At 35.0% G+C, this 19769-nt stretch overlaps 1 protein-coding gene across 4 annotated transcripts in view; it reads right to left on the bottom strand.

Annotated features, from left to right (window-relative positions):
• Positions 1 to 3860, bottom strand: part of m (zona pellucida domain-containing protein miniature) — a 34398-nt gene extending 30538 nt beyond the window's left edge. For all 4 annotated transcript variants that reach the window (XM_028323024.1, XM_028323023.1, XM_028323025.1 and 1 more), the window contains exon 1: positions 3717 to 3860. In XM_028323024.1, coding sequence (XP_028178825.1) covers positions 3717 to 3834 — 118 coding nt within the window. In that variant the 5' untranslated portion in view covers positions 3835 to 3860. The remainder of the gene's footprint in view (positions 1 to 3716) is intronic.
• Between the last annotated feature and the right edge of the window lie 15909 nt (positions 3861 to 19769).

Here is a 19769-nt window from a genome sequence, read left to right on the forward strand (position 1 = left end):
GATTATCGTAACTGTATTACTCAAACATGTGACACTTTAATATTTCGTAGGAAATCAAACAAGGGTCAACATAAGCTAGCTAATTTTTGGGCTCGCAATCAGTTAGGGGTCAACTTATGCTGGTTTATTGTTGAGCTTTGTCAACTTAAGCTGTACAGGCAATTTGATAGGGGTCAAGTTATGCTGTTTAATGGTTAAGCTCCGTGGGACCTCGTGGTGCTTATGATTAACAGCTTGTTAATAAAACTGAATGAATGAACTTTAATCCATATTATATGGTTGATATTATACAGATATTTTAATGACGACGGACGACGGCACATAAAGGTGAATACTGTGGCATCTTATGTTCTTGAGATACCTAGATGCTATTTTGCAATGAAACTGTATAGTTGCATGTGCTTGTGACTGTAAAATTTTGAAAGTGAAATCATTTAAATAAAGTCCATATGAATTATTGCTCTACTAATTCAACAATTTCTAGTTTATTATGTTTATCTATCACATAATAGAAGTTACAGTGCAGTTATGAGTGCATTCTTCCGTTAATGTTGCATAAACTAACCCATTGAATAATTAAAAAGAAAATCATGCAAATAAGTGTTAACTTTACACGTCAATATTTTCTCTCATAGATAGATACATCTCACTCATTTGACTGCAAAATAACACAAATTTCAAGTAAATAAGACTTTACAATGGTTTAGACTTAGAGTGATGCGCCTTAGCTCGTACAGATTTACACGGTCCTTGAGTAAAAACTGTAAAGGTCACATCGTGTAACATCTAAACGGATCCCCGCTATAAAATTTAAAGTACTATAAAACGACCCACTGGTATATTTTTATCCCAATATCGCCGTTACTTTCCAATTATCGTCGTGTCAAATGACAAAACACACCGGTTTGGATTCCTGAGTGTGGAATTCCAAAAAGTACATCACTATGGACCTTAGCTTACTATAATGCTATTGTGGAAACATTTTGTCACGCAGGTGCGAAACATAGAAGCGTGCATGTATGGCTGGAATGTTAATATATTAAAGTATTCGTATGAGATACTAGAGACCGTTGTTATGATGATTTATTGTTTTATTGTATATCTTTGTTTATGCACTTACACAATTTTAGGTAGAGTTAGTCATTGGGAACTTGAGATTGGTGTCATTTTGTTTTATTGCTGTTTCATGTTAATTTGATGGGGAAATGCCATAAACCTTCATGTTAGTGGAAAGGTTTGATTTAAGACTCATAGTTAAAATGACAAATTATAGGTAGATACAATGGGATAAAGGTGCGAGTATTATGATAAAGCTCAGAGCAAGCACAGTCAAGTAGTGTTGCATAACTATCGATAATAAATAATAATAATAATAATAATGTATATGTTACGGTTAATGTGATAAATTGAAAATTATGAATAATCGCCGGTTATTATGAATAATTACCGACAGGCGAGGTAAAAGTGATAAATTAATCACATTTATCAGTGATTATTTAATAATGCAACCTTAACCCTCGCTGTACGAGGTGGGGTGTGACACACCCCAGTCCTTTAAAAATAGCCACAATTTTAAAAATTTGCAAGTGTTGAATTTGAAATTCTCAGTAGCTGGAATTATGACACTGCTGCTTCGATCAGCGTTGCAAAATTAGTCCAGTGGTGACTACCAACTGAGTTACATGCCTTTAAAGTGCGTGTGGGTGTCACACACCCCACCTGGTACGGGACGTTGTTAAAAAGTTTTAAAAAAAATCTAACAGTTTTGGTGTAATTTATATATTTTTAGCTTTGTCAATTGAATAAAATTCAATACAAATATTATTTTTCGTGATTTTTACGGTATCTGAAATTTTCAAGCACTTTTAGTCAAATGAGATGACTTTTAGTGCGAATCTGGAAGTTTAGTACTGAGATCCGAAGATGTATGTGAACATACACTTATGGGCTACAATTTATACTTGGTGATACAATTTATGGGCTACTGAAATGGAATAACATATTTTATAAATAAATAAAATTGTTACGCTCCCATTTTTCGCATTGAGCATACTCATTTTCTTTCATTAGAATTGTGGTAAATTGAAAACCGATGATCAAAACAAATTTATACCCTTCCAGTTTTTAACTAACTTTTAAATTATAAGTCAATACTTGTACTTTGTTAAATAAAAAAGGTTGTCATAATTAAAGGCACCAATTAAAAATTATACGTAGGAAACTGATTCCTAAATTACAAGAACAACGGAAATTGTGTCTTTTTGTTTTTTTATGATAAAAATGTTATAATACATAATTTCAGCTCAGAGCATTTCTTAAACCTAATTAGCATACGTAAATAATCAATATTAAATATTAAATTCCACCTAAAAAAATGTTGAATGAAAATTTTATCACTTTGTATATTGGGGTATGTCATACCCCACCTGGTACGGGACGTAACTTTTAGTCACCTCGTACACGGAGAGTTAACACTAACAAATATCATAATAGAGGACATCGGCTCGTGTACAGCGCCGGTGTACAGCCACACATTTTGATCGTTTTGATATCATTTAATAATATAATTTGGCATAATGACTTTGGACTGTTTCTTGCGTAACATTACTTTGCCATAATGCCCATAACATATTGTTTTGATTAAAGTAAAAAATAGGTTAGGGTGCGGCGGGGGTGGCCCTTGGGCCACCCCTAAGCCGCCTATTTAGTTTTATACACACATAAATGATCTCATATTAATCACTTTTACCAAATCATGAGGTAATTATTCATAATAACCGGCGATTATTCATAATTTTCACATTTATCACATTGACCGTAACATATACTTCGACAACTTTTAAAGGAATTCGATAGCACTATTTATTGGCAGTATCTTATGAGTAATACTTTTTAATAATGGTAACATTAAGTTCAAGTAGCCTGTACATTTTAGAGTCAAAGTTATGTGATTAAATACTTGTTTCATCGACATTGTAGCGACTTTTTATCTCAAAAATGCATCAACCTTCCAGCGACTTTCGTTTGTAGAGTGCTTTAGCTTAACACCTGCACCTTAACAACAAGTTCTTTGCGGCGGTTATCTTAACAGTAACTTTAAAATTCGGGTTATATTACATTAAAACAATGTGTGTTTAACCACAACTGGGTCGCGCAGTATTAACAATCGCACGTACCTATCCGTCATAATTGTGAGTGAAACCCCAACAATTATACACAGTAAGCACATATTAGCAACGCTCTGAATGCGTAGCGCTGCGCGGGCGCAGAAGCTAGCGTTTTCTTTGTAGGCCATTTGGTTTTCACTTAAAATATTGTATTAATATTAATAATTCACAACGAGAGTGAGAGCTTATAATTTAGTTCTAGTTGTGCCGAAAACAGCCAACCCAAAAGCTGGCCGAAATAAAGCCGGCAGAACCTTGTTATTTTGTTAGTGCGCTAATGATATTGATCGTTTCAATAAAATATTTTAAGTATAATACTTTTCATACTGCAGAGGTTTTTGGTCAACTAGAAAAAGAAGCAAGTTTTTTTTTACATTTGATAGAAATTTGTAAAAATATCGTTTGACATTACTAACGAAACTTAGGTTTTTCTTACAAGCTCGATCCTTCATAGGACATAGTATATTAAAGGAGTGAGTTATCAAGGAGAGCCTTATTCGTCAGCCCAACCTTAAATCCTTATTCCACTATCAGTTTGTAAAAACTTACCCTTAGACGAAACGATCCCCTCGAAGGGATGTGAGAACGTTAAGTGTACATCCATGTGGTCCTTCCCGCACATCACTTCTAACGACTGTATGACCGGCATCCCGTCCGGCCGCTCCATCGGCCATAGCTCCCCCGCTCTCGCTCTTGACTGAAACAGAAATTGGGAAATAAGTCTCAATGAATCTAGAGGTAAGGGGAAGAAAAAGTAACAACCACCTTTCAGCCCAGTCCAACACAATAGGGATGATGACTGGGTAATGAAATCCAAATTCTATTTAGTCCGTCAGACAGATAATAATTAGAAAATATTAGACTCATATTTTTTAATTTTTTCCATAATATTACAGTATTATATTGAGTTGAAATGTCGCGTGACGTCACTTTTGAGTAAAAATTCTACTCAAGCGTGACGTATCGCGCCATTTCAACTCGATGTAGCACTGTTACTAATTATGAAAGAAAATAAAAAATATGAGTCTAATATTTTCTAATTGTCTGTCTGACGGAAAAATAATTGAAATTTTGTCATCTAGCCTATTATAACGTAATTTAAAGATACATTTTGGCGGTATTTTAAGGCGTAAGTGATCGGTGAATCCTAGGGGATATTTGATTAAGCAAGAGGCTGACAAAGGTGATTTGAGTTTCTTCCGCCACTTCTTCTCAGCACCGGCACATATTATGTTGTCTTAAAGTGGTGGTAGGGCAAGCTATTTGGGACGTGTATAAGCACCCTGGAAAGGGTACAGAATATAAAACTTTGACTTTGACTTTGGAGGCTAATTGGCCTTATAACGCTGCCACATTAAAAAACTTTAGTGTTCGTTAAAAAATCTATTTGCCCTTTTTTAACGAGCTTCAGAAAAGGGGTATCCCAATTTAACTGCTTGTTAGTGATAACGATTAAACGGTGAATTTGAGACATACGAGTACATACCAAAAAATGCATTTTCATTGCCTCATTATCAAAATCAATAAAAAAGAAGTGTCAATATTTGAGAAAATCACAGCGAAAAAAAAACGTTTAATTCAAAAATCGATTCCGGATCTGACGCAGAACAAACTGGGTCAGTGAGGCTTATAAACAATTATTTATTGTTATGTATTGGTATTGTATTTGTCCGAAACGCTTGATTGACCTCCAATTATTTCGATATGCGTGTAAAAGGCAATTAAGAGTGTACGAATAATGATGGAAATTATTCTTTAAACTGAATCTGGGTTAAGTTTTTTGTTTTATTGAGTGTTTAGATCATGTTGAGAAATATTATATTAGTTATTTAGCAAATATATTACAGGGTTAACGCACTGTGAATATTTATGTTATTATTATTATTAGTGGAAGATTGCCTATTAAGCTAATGTGTAAGTCATTACAAGAGTTAAACTCATGTTTTCAAAATATCGTTAAATTATTATTCAGTCTTATATTAGTTAGTAATAGTCTTTACAAGGGAAATCTAAGTCCTAAGCTAATTCAAATTCTCGAGAAATATGTCTCTAGGGTTGCAATAGCTACCGCACGATGAGATAAAATGTGCAATGTTGGCCCAATAATAATTCAAGTTGTTGTGTCAGCCTTTCAAATAAATAAATGATTTCATCTTAGTCCATAAATCCCAAATGCTACACAATGGACATGGCGCACAATTTTTGTTGAAGATGCTAAAAAATACTACAAAAAATTAGAATGAATACTGTATTTTTACTTTTTTGATATCTTTAAAAATGACTGAAATATTCAAGCTCAAAGTGCGCTCTTCCGCTAGGAGCGATTTTCCGCGCGGATTTTGAAAATGTGACGTAGTAACATGAAAAGCTGCATGTAAGATATTATCTGTGTACAATGGTTAGAATGGTTAGTAGGGGAGCCGAAGCGGGGATTTCGGGACTTACTAAAGAGTGGCAGACTAACATACAAGGAAATACTTTGTACCTGGTTGATTACCTTTAAGTATGAATTTTTGACATAAAACGGCATTAGTTCTAATGCCTCTCACCCAAAAAATACCTCAATTAAGCCCAAATTTGAGACCGCAGCCAAACTTTGAGTGACGAGCCTAGATGGAGGACACATGAAATTGAACTTCTGCTTCTTCATTGATAAAGACTTATCATTTACCATACCTTATCATTTTGTATTCCATTTTCAAGTCACTTTTTTTATCACGCAGGGAAACCCCGAGCATAGCCCGCTCCATCACCCTTTGGGTGACCTTGAGCCTTCTTATGAGGCCCATAGTAAGCGACCACGTTTCAGAACCTTAAACTTTCCTATTTATTTCACGACTAGCTTTTGCCTGCGGCTTCACCTGCGTGAAATTTAGTGTCACAGATCGGCATAAATTATGGCCTATATGTTAATCTGGGTTACAAACAAAACAATAATATTGTACAGTTTCAACAAAATCCGTTGAGTACTTTTTGCGTGAAAGAGTAACAAACCTGAGACACAGGAATCTTCCTAGTTCAGGTATCAACCCACCAACATTCTTACTTTTTGTTTTTCCTGATTGTTTGTTATCATAATATTATCTGTTATGTTGGTGAGAAATAAACATTACTTTATTTTAAACTTCCAGACATCCAAACTTTCGCATTTATAATATTAGTAGGATACAATTATGTAATGTAGAAACAAACGAGACAAAAAAAATGTATACTTCAGCAACGCGAATTTTTTAATACTTCAGCATATTTAGGACACCCGGCAGCGTGTCCTGCCATGATCAAAGAAAAAATAACTCGCAATTTTTAATACTTCAGCATATTTAGGACACCCGGCAGCGTGTCCTGCCATGATCAAAGAAAAAATAACTCGCAATTTAGCAGGTACATTAATTTGACTGTTTCACAACTCTAAATCTATTTAACTTACATTACTAACAAATAACTGGACTATTTACTCGTTATTGAGCACAGAGACACAAACTTGGTTATTTTTCCAGAAAATTTATATTTAAGTGCATAAATGTAAAAATGGCTTCATATTGCACAAAATTGGCAATAGGTGGCATAATAATGGTTACTTTTTTAGCGCCTAGTTTGAAATGTGATTGAACGATGACAACTAACAACAGTTGTCAGTTAGGTAAAATTTTATTTTAGTTGGAAAAAGACAAAAAGTGGTAAATGGGTTAACGTGCGGGGGCTGCAAAATCATGTTGTGACGTCACGCGCGAATATTGGAAATTTTTGAAAATTTTAAAATGTCCGTAAACTTCTCGAGGTTCTATCTTCGGTAATACTGGATGGATTGAGGTGAAATAAAAACTAGTGTAATGTGTGTGATCTAAACTTTAAATTAAGTCATAATTTAACTTAATATTACAACTTATGCGTGTTGTCCATTGTCAGAAAACAACCTCAACCTGCCCCCAGTGATGGCTACACGATTGCCAGCTGATGCTATCAACTGTTCCTTTAAACTTCCTTTGTATTGCTTAACAAATGGTTGGTACAAAATCCTCGAATAACTCGATAATGCAGCGCACTATTTACATAAGATTCACGAATTTTTTAGATGTTGTTCTCTTTTTTCGCAGTGCAAAGGGTTAACTCAAATAATAGTGATCCTTTCGTGCCCAGTTTTGAAGTTTTGTCGACACCCGATATCAAAAGAAAGGGTGTCTGCACATCACTAACGTAACGACAGGTTGCGGTGAGCGGGAACAGTGTAAACATAATAAACTGGTAACGCATAATTTTTGAACGGAACGTTTACACCAAAATTGGATGATTGGCAAAACGCTGCACGCTTGTTTGCACAGAGTAAGTAACGATTCAGAAGATGAATTCTCTGTTTTGCGCGAAAAGACAAATATTTTTAATCGGTCGGTGAAATGAAAATAGTTTTCTTCACTCGTTTTACTGATACTTATGTGACAGTTACAGTGCTCATTCATCGATAAATTAAAACATTCTAAGAGTACAACATCTCGAAGAAAATCTAGCTGCTGCGGAAAATTATTCTCGTGTTGTTTATGTAAATAAAACAATAGGCATATTTATAGCTAGTTTTAGCCCGCGGCTTATCCTGTGTAGCTTTTAAAGCCTATGTTACTACTTACAGGAATAATGGATCTTACTAATGATGACAGAATTTTCTAAGCCGGTTCAGTAGTTCCAAAGATTATTTCCTACAAACAAACTCTCAAACTTTACCTCTTAGATTAAAGATAGATTAGATAGATAGAGTATGCAACGAATATCACTTAAAACTAATAATTTTAGCATGTCATCTCTATAATTGGGTGATCTGTGTCAAGAGCGATTTGATGAGTCGCCAGCGCACGTTCCGGGAACGACGCGGGCGCATTGCGTTCCCACGCGCGAAAGAGGAATGCGCGAAACGAGACAAACATACGCAAAACTGCACAAGCAAGACAGGGACAACAACACCCAGTTTTGTACAATCCCCGTAATTTACATTTTTGTGTGCAAAAACATTTCAGAGGGTCCGCGCCGTACGCCCGATTCGACATCGCATGAATATTTTTTACCGATATCTTTATCAGGCTTTCGTGATTGCTTTTGTAATTTTCAAAGCAAGCATAAATTAATTGTTTTTTTTCTTCGGATATTTTGGGGAAATGCCTGAGATTATTTTGGATTGTTTTGCTACAGCTACATGTAAGTAAATTTTTTGGTCACCCGAACCGAAATTTCAGTCCACCTAACGAATATGTTTGGAACATCACTTTAAACGTATAATTACAATTTAAAGAATCATACATTAACAGATTTAATGTAAAGCTAATCGATTTATCGGAGAACATCGTTCTAAAACTTGATAATCCCAGTAGCAGTGAAAGTGTAGATTTATCATAAATTTCTCCATAGACATGGGAAAATGTATCACAATAATGCTCCATCCACGGCTTCATTTGTTTGAAGCATGCAAACTTAATTAACATCAGAAGTCAATCTATTAGCGCTTCAATTAAGTGCATGGGAATTTTTATGGTATTCACTGGTTAATAAATAACATTTACAATCAATGTTGCTATTATAAAGATGTAAATGAACAAAACGTTGACAGGTCTGAGATTTTTTTAGAATTTGATAGACAATTATCTACGCTTCAAAATTAAGTACCTACTGATATAGTGTCAGAAGTAGTCTATTGCTTGCCGTTTCAAACATCTCAGGGCAAAAACAGTCTAGCTTTGGTGAATTAAAAAAAGGACACAATTACAAATATTACAAGCTAATGAAGCTTATTCATCATCATCATCATCTCAGCCATAGGACGTGGACGTCCTGGCCCATCTCCCCCAATGCTTTCCATGTTACCCAGTTGGCAGCGGCCTGCGTCCAGCGCTATCCGGCTACCTTTATGATGTCGTCAGTCCACCTTGTGGGTGGACGTCTCACGCTGCTTATTAACTAAGAAATAAATTAAAGTAAAAGCACAAGCAGAAAATTCTTAATTTCCAGCTAATTTTGCCATCGGCAACTTTTAATAAAAGATCACCGCCTGGCTCGCAGTTATTTGATTCCTAGTCTTCCTAGTCTTCCTAGTATTTGATTTGATGTTTAAATACGTCTATAATAACATAAATACTGACAAATAGCCACCAAGGAGTCGATAATAGCCGCGGTCCAGATAATAATGAAATTACACGGGATATAATTGCGTTCGTATCTGGAAAGTGGGGCGAGCGCGGCAAACCGTAGTTCTGTAATCACCGCACACATTACTGCGCCGTGTGTTCACACAAGTGTATTGTTTTACGCTAGAACAGTAGCGGGTGATAGAATTCTGCTGAAGATACACGAATGACTGCCAAAAATACATCAAGTAGATATTTGTAACGTCATTTCTTTCAATGGTTTGGAAGGTCAATATGTTGATGTTGGATCAATTAGATGATAAAAAGTGATACTTAACTAGATGATAAAAAGAATATAGTAAGACATAATAAGAACATGCAACTCTTAGCATAGCTTTACATAATGTTTATATTATTGAAACTGGTGATGTATAATACAATACTGATACAAGTAAACAGGTATCGATACTTCAGATACTCACATTTTGAAATGAAATAGGTAACTGAAGTAAAACTTTTTTCATTCGAAGATGAACCATGGAGTTTGAACCTTGTTGAAAATAACTCTACTAGCATGTAGACTAGCTCTACTAGCATGTAGACTAGCCCTTAAAACAGATCTCATCGAACAAAGCCGATTGACCGAGAAATCAAATCGGAATGATGATTAGAAGCAATTTACTCATCGACGTTGTTTCACGCAGTTAAGACATTAAGTGGGATACTGAAAATGTTGCTACAACGCAATCAGTGTAATTAGGTGATAAAGATGTGAATAACAGACCATTTAAAGTGGCCATCTTAAAAACAGTGACTTTACTGTTTTTCAGATCAACTCGAAATGTGCCTTTGTTACTTGAAACACACACTGAAAAAAATGTTTGGTTACTGCTTACACAACAAAAGTGACCACCGAACACTTTGGTTATGAGGAACAAAATGTTGTGTAAATTAAACAAATAATTCTGTAGTGAGCTAGTTTTAGTTTGGTTATAGTTAACACTTACTTCGGTGGTCACTTTTATTGTGTAAGCTGTAACCACACATTTTTTTCAGTGCAGTGTGTGTGAAGTTTTCTACATAAACAAGAGAGTTAAAGGTAAATAGAAACTTGCAAAAGGGTAAAAGACACAAATTACATTTTAATTGAAAATACGAACACATGATTACGTTAAAATTATGTACGTACACGATCAGTTAAGAAATTGTATCAATCTATCCTAAATATTAATATCCTGTCATCTTAATTAAGTCGTTAATTAAGTCGTCGTTGAGATGGAGACCATTATTTTAGTTTCTTTTTCACAATCATCCAGCTAGTTATACGCTAGATAATTGTCGGAGATAGGACAATTTTCATCCTTCAAAGAATAATAAAATACATTTTACAAAATATTAAACACAATAAAAGGGAATAAAGAGCCTCGTTCCATCACGCGGTTAATAACGCCCTAGAGATATGATTACGTATCCTTTGGGATAACAACCAGTTACGGGGCATTATAACGGATACTTTTGGTTCATTATTTTTATTCAAACGAGAATACAAGACTTTCTAACTGGATATTAGAGACTTTTTAACGGAAAGATGAAAGGATCGAATTCCTTATTTGTAGTTTAAAACTTGGTTTAGGCATTCTTGACTATTAAAAGTGTAGAGCCAACGTAGGTGCCACTAAACGTGTACTGCGTTTAATCTGATCATAGCATAGTTCAAGAGATACGTGGAGCTCTTATATCAAGCACTGAAAAGCACTTAAGCTAACCAATTGACTTAGATTTAAGCAAAAGAAAAAAGAAGAAAGAATATATACAAGAATATGACAAGTTTGTCATTGTACCAAAGTTGCGTCAGTGTCACGCCACGAAATAAATCACGATTACTCAAATGTAGGGCTATTAAATTGTTTTAAATTAACTTCTAATAAAATGGCTACCACAAAATCAACGGTGCCACACGCAATAACAATATGACCACTCGCCACACATTAGTGGGTGATTTTTTCTGGTAATTTCTAGTGCTAAGCGTTGGTTGGGTATTCTCGCGCATGCGACGACATCACGCACTTTTGTAGTGATGTAACGTTGGCGTATCGAGTTCGAAATAAAAATCAGGACATTAATCACTCAAGTGCTGAGCCACGAAGAGCTGTCAGTCATTTGGTCAGAAGAAAAGCAATTACATAATCTCGTATCTTACAGATTCGGAAAAATATTTCCTGACCTCTAACAAATTGACGCGAGACGTGGAAAAACAGTAGCGAAAAACATTTTATGTGCAGCCAAACTCTACAAACTCTACATACTATACTAACACATAAAAAATAATGTTTCTACTGCTTGATGCATCTTATTCGTTAACGATGAGTGTCCAGTGTCCACACGTCACTAGTTCATGACTAACGCGGTAACGAATCATTGGTGCGCGCGACGCGTGCCTCTCGTCATTACTATAACGACGTACTTGTATAGAAAATAATACAGTAATAACACCAGCTGTTCGTATATCTACAGTTATTACACCAGGAGATGTTCTTCATTACGTGTGGTTTCTAAGTTTCACTCACCTGAATAGAGCTGGAAAATGTATCACGCTTTTCAGTTACGCATACGTGTTTGACCGCGATCAGTTTAATAAATATGAGTACATTAACATCTGGACTGAAACAACCCCAGTATTGACTTCCAGTAAGGCGAGGTATGATTAAATACAAAAACACATAGAAAAGTTTAATCATGATTATCTGAAATGAGATAAGCAAGAAATTAAAGCATCCTGAGAATCCTGAGATCAATAGAGTTCATTTTATATTAAAGGAATTTTAACTGGATATACCTAATCTATCAAGTCTCTTATAACTTATGCAAATCTCCCATAGCTCGTACTTTTCAGTGCAAAGGGTCATACTGAGGCAAAGCATTAACTTCCTGATTATTTTTCATGGTAATCTTTCTCATTACTCAGCTTTCATACTTGATAGGGATATTAAAATAACTTGAATATGAATGCGTTTGAACAACGCCTATAATAGGAAACATAAATAAGCCTTTCAACGACAATAGCTCTGATAAATTATGGTTACCATAAAACAAGTATTATCTGCATATTTAAATCAAGTATGACAATCATATGCATTGATAATGATGGAGTCTGAATTTTCATCAGGAAATGTGCCAACATACATTCTTTAGGTCCGATTATTCTTAATTATTCTAGTCTGGAGTAATCAGTCCTTTCTATTTACAGGAACATTAAATTGTTCCTGAAATTTTATGACTGACACAACAAATACTTAATTGTTTTGTATCACTGAAGAAAAACATGCAAAGCAAATGAAGAAAATTTCTACTAATAACTGGTGGCAGAACCCTAGAATCGAATTTCAGGAACCGCCATAGGCGCCTGAAATGGATCAATCGATTCGGCATTGCTTTTTTCTAAACACCTACCTCATAATATTTTAAAAATCAGACTATCTTCGATAAATCCTTGTATAAAGAGAAAAAAAAACAATGCAGGTATGAAAGGATGCCATAATTGTCCACTCGAATCCGCGAAACCTGGACTAGAATGTGCTTTGACAACACCGCGCCCTAACATCATCTGTTTGTACGCTCACCAATAAAATGCACTTTCACATTTTCATTCATGTTAACATTACTCATAAACCATTACCGTACGGTTTCATTGACGACATCGACGCCCGCGCGTGCGCACACAATGTAACCTCTGTCATTGTCGTGGATAGTAACAAAGTGCGTGTGTTTGTTTGATATGCATCTTTACGGTACTCAATGGATACTGATAGTAACGTATTGAATGGAGCGATGACATACGCAATGACGTTTTATTATGTGTTAGGGTGTAAAGCTTTTACACTGTATGATTGTATCTTCTACCTAAAACCTGTTGGTAAAAGAATTTTAACATACATTTTGTTATAACTTTATTTGGCGTTGAATTTTATTCTATGATCGTTTATTATCATCTTATGTATATAAGGTAACTTAAACGTTGCCAAAACTTGTTACTAGCTAGCCGTGTGTAAACAAAAACCAACTCATCAAAAAGCTGACAGTCCATAATTTGTTTAACATAAAGGATAATGAATACGACTATTTATATCAATTCCTTTCTAAAGCTATAAAATGACATCACGAGGAAATGTTTGAATTTCTCAAGAAAGCGTATGAATCACTTGAGATCTCTCTACATCTTGAGTATGCAACGCAAGAATTTGAGGAATTCCAATTTCCGGAAGTAAACAAGAAGTTGGACGGTTTATGTATTTGTAATAGCAGTGGCGCAATTAAATTGCCCTACAGCAACAGTTTTACAATCAATAGCTTCAAAACGAGTATCTTTAACGATAGTTTGATTAAGTTAGTTAAAGACGCTTTAATTTTATCAAAACACAGTCTGCTCAGTCATACAAATCTCTAATGACCAGTCATCATTTTAAACTTTTTCTCCTTCTGTCTTTACGTCATCAATATCAAAAAAAATCTTGCCATTTTCGCATCTTGACCTGAATTATCTAAATGGGATACGATACTATTAAATCAATAACGACATCATTTGCGTTATCATCGTTAGCATCGGAATGTTATATTTATCAACAAACTAATATTAGAACAGATATCCTATCACGATTGAGAATCTGAACATCTTCTGTCCATATAACGGTGATGGACAGTCTGCCATAGCAACCGCCTAAATGTCACCGACGACTTTCGTTCGCACACGCACGGTATGACTATGACGCATAAAAACCGGCCAAGTGCGAGTCGGACTCGCGCACCGAGGGTTCCGTGCCATTATGAAATTAAAATTATTATTTTTTATTTAAGTTTTTAGTATGAAAGATTACGCGGCAATAAGCGGTTTACGATTTACGAGGTATTAAAAAAAACTACTTACTAGATCTCGTTCAAAACAATTTTCGTTGGTAGTTTTTATAGTAATGTACAACATATTATGTTTTTTTTAGATTTTACATTTTCTTATTTTAGAAGTTAGAAGGGGGCGGACCAACTTTTTTCCACTTTGGAAGTGTCTGTCACGCAAACTATTCGGTTTAGAAAAAAAAATGTTTTAGAAACCTCGATATCATTTTTGAAGACCTATCTATAGATACCCCACACGTTTGTGTTTGATGAAAAAAAAATGTTTTGAGTTTCAGTTCTAAGTATGGGGAGCTCCCAATATTTATTATTATTTTTTTAATTTTGCATCAAAATCTTAATGCGGTTCACAGAATACATCTACTTACCAAGTTTCAACAATATAGCTCTTATAGTTTCGGAAAAAAATGGCTGTGACATACGGACGGACAGACAGACAGACAGACATGACGAATCTATAAGGGTTCCGTTTTTTGCCATTTGGCTACGGAACCCTAAAAACGCGTCCATCGAGTTATTGACTTCCCGGTCTGACAGGATCGGACGAGATGTGACCAAACACTGTCTACGGCTTGACGTAAGATGCCATTTTAGATGCGGTTTTTCAAATTGTCTTGATAAGAAGGGACTCGACGCTGAGTAAATTATTATAGCTTCTCTGTATAGTTTTGTTTTTAAGTCGTTCATTCGTTGTGAATTCTTATGGGGTCTAGTGATTTGGAAATTGAACTTTGGGACAAATTAGATGGGCATTAATGAAGAAGGAATACTGTAAACTCAAATCGTATTTATACTAATGCGTACCCAACCGGTCTGCGATCGCGATCGAACGTCGAGTCTTTCGTCATCGTAGTGCGCACTCGCTGAAATAATATTTTGTATATCTGAAAGTGTTGTGAATGCTTATACCTACTAAAACGTTTGTTTTTATTTGTATAGAGAACAATAGTGTCTAGACAAACCTAAAGAGGATTTAGGACGCTATTTGGATCAAATATCTAATTGCTCAATAATGAATAATAAATAAAAATAAATAAATGCTTTGCGCCTAAACTGGATTGTCCAGTAAAGAATATGATATCGTATTTCGAAAAGCTCATCAATCTTTCAATCAAAGCTGAAAAAGAATTACTAAAACTAGCACGATATATTTCGTCTTTATTACTTTTATTTTTAGTCGAAAGACAGGATTAATTAACTTTAAAAATTACGTCAATAATCGTCAACTCATTCGATATTTCAATTAATATCAGCCTTAATTTCGGATTTGCACATTACAGTCACACTTTCGAATCTGAACCGACACAAAATACGGAATGTCATGTCATGCTTACACACTAGAGTACAGTTTTTGCGTCCGAATCAATTTACTACCTACACATTGGATGTTATTATGGTAAGTATTTATCCACTGCCGTGTAAGTGGTCGTTCTCTAAACAATTGCGGTGCCACTCCTTGCTACCTTATATGACTAATGATACAGGGAGTGCCATTGTCATGAATGCGAAATTATATTTCGATGCGATATCTCGAAAGCATTATCTTCTATTCTATTCTTCTCTCATTTTGATGGTGTTTTATACTCGTATCTGCAACATTAATCTTGAACGAGGAAAGATTTTTCTACCGTTGTTGATAGAGTCTAGATTGTGACTCAGGTCAACACAAAATTCAAGCTTTATAAAGCTACCGTAGGTGGCATGGCTCAATCAAACCAGCTAGTGTAACCTACCAAGTAAAGAGTCATATTTCACAGAGGAAAACTGACACATGTGTACATACATACTAAACTGAAACTGATAGTCAAAACATTGCATAATCATTTAACCACAAAGTACAAACACACACCAGTTAATTTTCCTTCAATCGGAGAAGAAATTATGCAAGTCACTCTTGAGTTAAATTGCATCATTTTTCCTCCTTCCCTTCAGATCCAAAATTTCCAGCTAACTCATACAAGTTCACAGAGTTGAGTGACGAATACGGCCACACAACACGTGTGCTTCAAGTTTTTTGGCACATGTCGTCAGCGAGCAGGGCGTACTAACCGAGTTGGAGGTTCAATGCCACCGTCGCCAGGTGGACTGGGCCACGGAATATAGAGCGTGTTGAAGCCGCATTAGCGTCTATGGTGGCTATAGGACCATTCGGAGATAGTAGTCTGGTAGACAAGACTACTGAATTACAGAAGAATGTAGAGATCACAGAGAGCCACATATTTCTAAACATCAGGTTTGTTTAGAAATAAAAAGCTTTTCAGTTTACGCTTACAGTGACTACCTAAACATTATGTACGTAATTCGTTGATTTGAAAAATCTCCAACCAAATACCAAATAATAAGTACGCGTTAATGACTGAAAACTTAATACTAGTCATGTTTGTTTGATTTACTCGTTCGAAAAACTTTATAAACTTCAAAAACACTTTTCAACTTTGAATAACATTTCCAAGTCAAACCTACATTTACCTTAGCATTTAACCTGATATTTCAAAGCGCCTGACCATGTTCCTGTGACGTGTATAGCTTGTTCGATTCCAGTAACATGGAACAGAGATCCTTCAAGTATTTATCTACCATCAAGGATAGAAAATGCCATAGAATCGACACTAAAGTCGGTATAGTACCCATAAGAGACAAAAGAACGCTGATGGGTGACTATTTCATTTTCCGATGACTATTAATTTTACTTCAACGAATTGAAAATACTACTATATTAGTAGATAGTAAATCAGCAATGTATTCGTCACTGAAAACACTAACTGCTGCAAAACATCTGTAAAAATATTTTCATTTTTACAATGCTTCGAAAATAAGTACATCTCTTTTAATGTTATGGAAACTAGCATCTATTTATTTCTTTTTCGCTCTACACGAGATTATCATTGTTATAATTTATACCCTATTATTATCACTGTAAGGATTACCTTACTCCATGATACACAAAAACTATGGCGTGTTATGGCGACCATGTCTCATCCAGTCGTTACGACTCCACGCCTCTTTCCTAATGATAATGATAGCTTTACCAACGTCGGCCTCTGATAGTCATGTCATTTTCTCACCGCATTAATTGAATACATGATACGTAATTATTTTACACGGAAAAAAACGCATGTCCAAACCGACATTAGTTGGTGTTAACTTGTCGAGCACGGATCATGGTGGACACCTATAATATACCTACGTAATAGTCTAATATCATACTATACAACAAGTAAGTATATTGGCTGAATGAAAGTATTTTGGTAAGTATTTGTCTATGACCCTGCTGTTTGGTATAGAAAACTTGAAGAACATTTCATTTTCAGTATCAACTTTCCTGAATAATAATTAATATGAGTGTTTTTTCTGTATATAAATGAAACAAATTAACAGCGATCCTATTAGTTTTAAGCCCGTTGCAGACCAAAAGCTGAGTAAAGTTTAGCTTAATTCGCTGGCGCAGTTTTCCATAAGTGTGTGCAGACTGCAAACTATGCAAATACTATGGAATATTGCGTCAGCTATGCGGACTTTAACTCAGCTTAGCTCTTGGTCTGCAAACAGCATTCATATTTAAAGGATGTAAACTTAATAAAATCTACCTTAACATATGGTACTGTAGGTACTGCTGTAAGCTGGAAACATTTAATTTTTTGGATTCATCCAGTTTATTCTGTAACCTATTTTATTGATATCGTTTGATAGAGTTCATGAAGCACTTTAAGGATCAATTTAACTAATTTTTTGATATCTTGTATAGTTTATAAATAATTGAGTGAGATCACATATCGTTTCCATCCTGTATAATCTATACCTTTCATCAGGATTACTCATACGTTGAAGTCCGATATAAGACCTCGCTTTGACGAGAGCACGCGCGATCCAAATAATTGGTATGATTAAGATTTGTGTTCGAAGAACAATAGGATGATTGTATCTTTTTGAATGGCCGAAGCTACCGGCCTGAGCTTTGTAGTTCGAATGGGATTAAGATATCAGCGTGCATATATACACTGATGCTTAATCACAAGTCGGTCTTTTATTCTGTTATTTTGGATCACATTAAAGTTGTGAGCAGATTCTTCATTTGGTATTATTAGGTCGTTTGTTTTTAGCAGTTATTACAAAAAAAAAAGTTTCATCTAAAATTGTATTTTACGAGCTCAAATCTGTTCAAAATTTTAATGTTAGTTTTGATGACTTTCATGCCATGTTTGTGATCAAACTTATACTATGGTATCCTTCCATTTGGCCAAATTACTTTTCGCCAAATTTCACTTCGCAAACAACTTATCGCCAAAGTTTCATTTCCCAAATGAACTTTTAGCAACTGTACTTTTCGCAACTAATTCATTTGGTCAAATTATCATTTAGCCAAATTTTACTTGGCAAATGTTTATAACGGGTGTAAAAAAACCTATCCCGAAGCCGAAGGCTACTTATTCTCCACATCATGAGGATCATTTTTTTCTTTGGGACCATACCTGGGAAACTTGTGGTTTAGGAGATATTGAAGGTCAAAGTCAGAATATTTTTTTCAAGATTTTTACAATATCAATTTTAATTCGTTATTTAGAAACTTTTTTTCTAAGAAACCTTATTAAAATTTTGAGTATTTTCGTCACAATTAGGCTTTTGTCTTTACAATAAGAAATGTATAGCAGCGCGCGCACACACGCTCAGGCGCTGCCCCCACGCCCCGCAACCCGCGCTCGCCCTTGAGTCATTCAACTCTACTGTGAGTTCAACGACTACGACTGGACCTGAACTGAGCTTAATCCAAATCTACCCAATTTGTAAAAATGAAATGAGTACTTAAATTAGTCACTTACACCTTATCACCTTACCACTTTAGTTTTTGTTATAAAAACTAATAAATTACCCTTTAATTAATAAAAACCCTTCACACGAATTTGTTTCTTTCCGCAAAATAAAAAATCTTACAGAACCTTGGTTATTATTAAACATTTTTAACTAAACCATACTTTTACGCATAAGTGCATAACCATCATTCTATCACAATGTAGTATCACAGGTCCTAGTACCTACGCAGGGTCCATATTGGCTCACCTAAAGTTATTTACCCGAAATTGTTCTTCCTAACGATTTTAAATCCGAATGATCACTCTTCCTAAAATTTTTCATCCTAAAGTTTTCATTCATACTATTTGTAGTGCTACCGGCGATGTTCATAACACTCATGTTTCCGAAAATTGTAATTAATAATATCATTTATGTAAATATATTTCAACTCCTACTGTTTTTTATCGTAACACTTTTATCCCTAAACATTACCATNTACATATCTTTGGAAATTTTACATTGCGCCTCTAGCTAGTCCCCAATGAACCAAAGCTTGACCCCAATGAACCAAAGAAACCAAACCTACTATAATAGACAACGGATATAAACATCTTAATACTTTTTTTGTATTTACAATTACACTTATTATTATACATATTATACTTAGAAAACACCCACCATCAATACAAACAAATATGTTCATGCACACAAATGTTTGTACTGCGCGGGAATTGAACCCGCGACCTCGGTTGATGGTATTTCTGTCATTCAGGTTTTTTCTTACTAAACAAATATCCAGACAAGT

The sequence above is a fragment of the Ostrinia furnacalis genome, unplaced genomic scaffold (assembly GCF_004193835.3).
Source record: "Ostrinia furnacalis isolate ACB-3 unplaced genomic scaffold, ASM419383v2 OfSCF0587, whole genome shotgun sequence".
Classification (NCBI taxonomy): domain Eukaryota; kingdom Metazoa; phylum Arthropoda; class Insecta; order Lepidoptera; family Crambidae; genus Ostrinia; species Ostrinia furnacalis.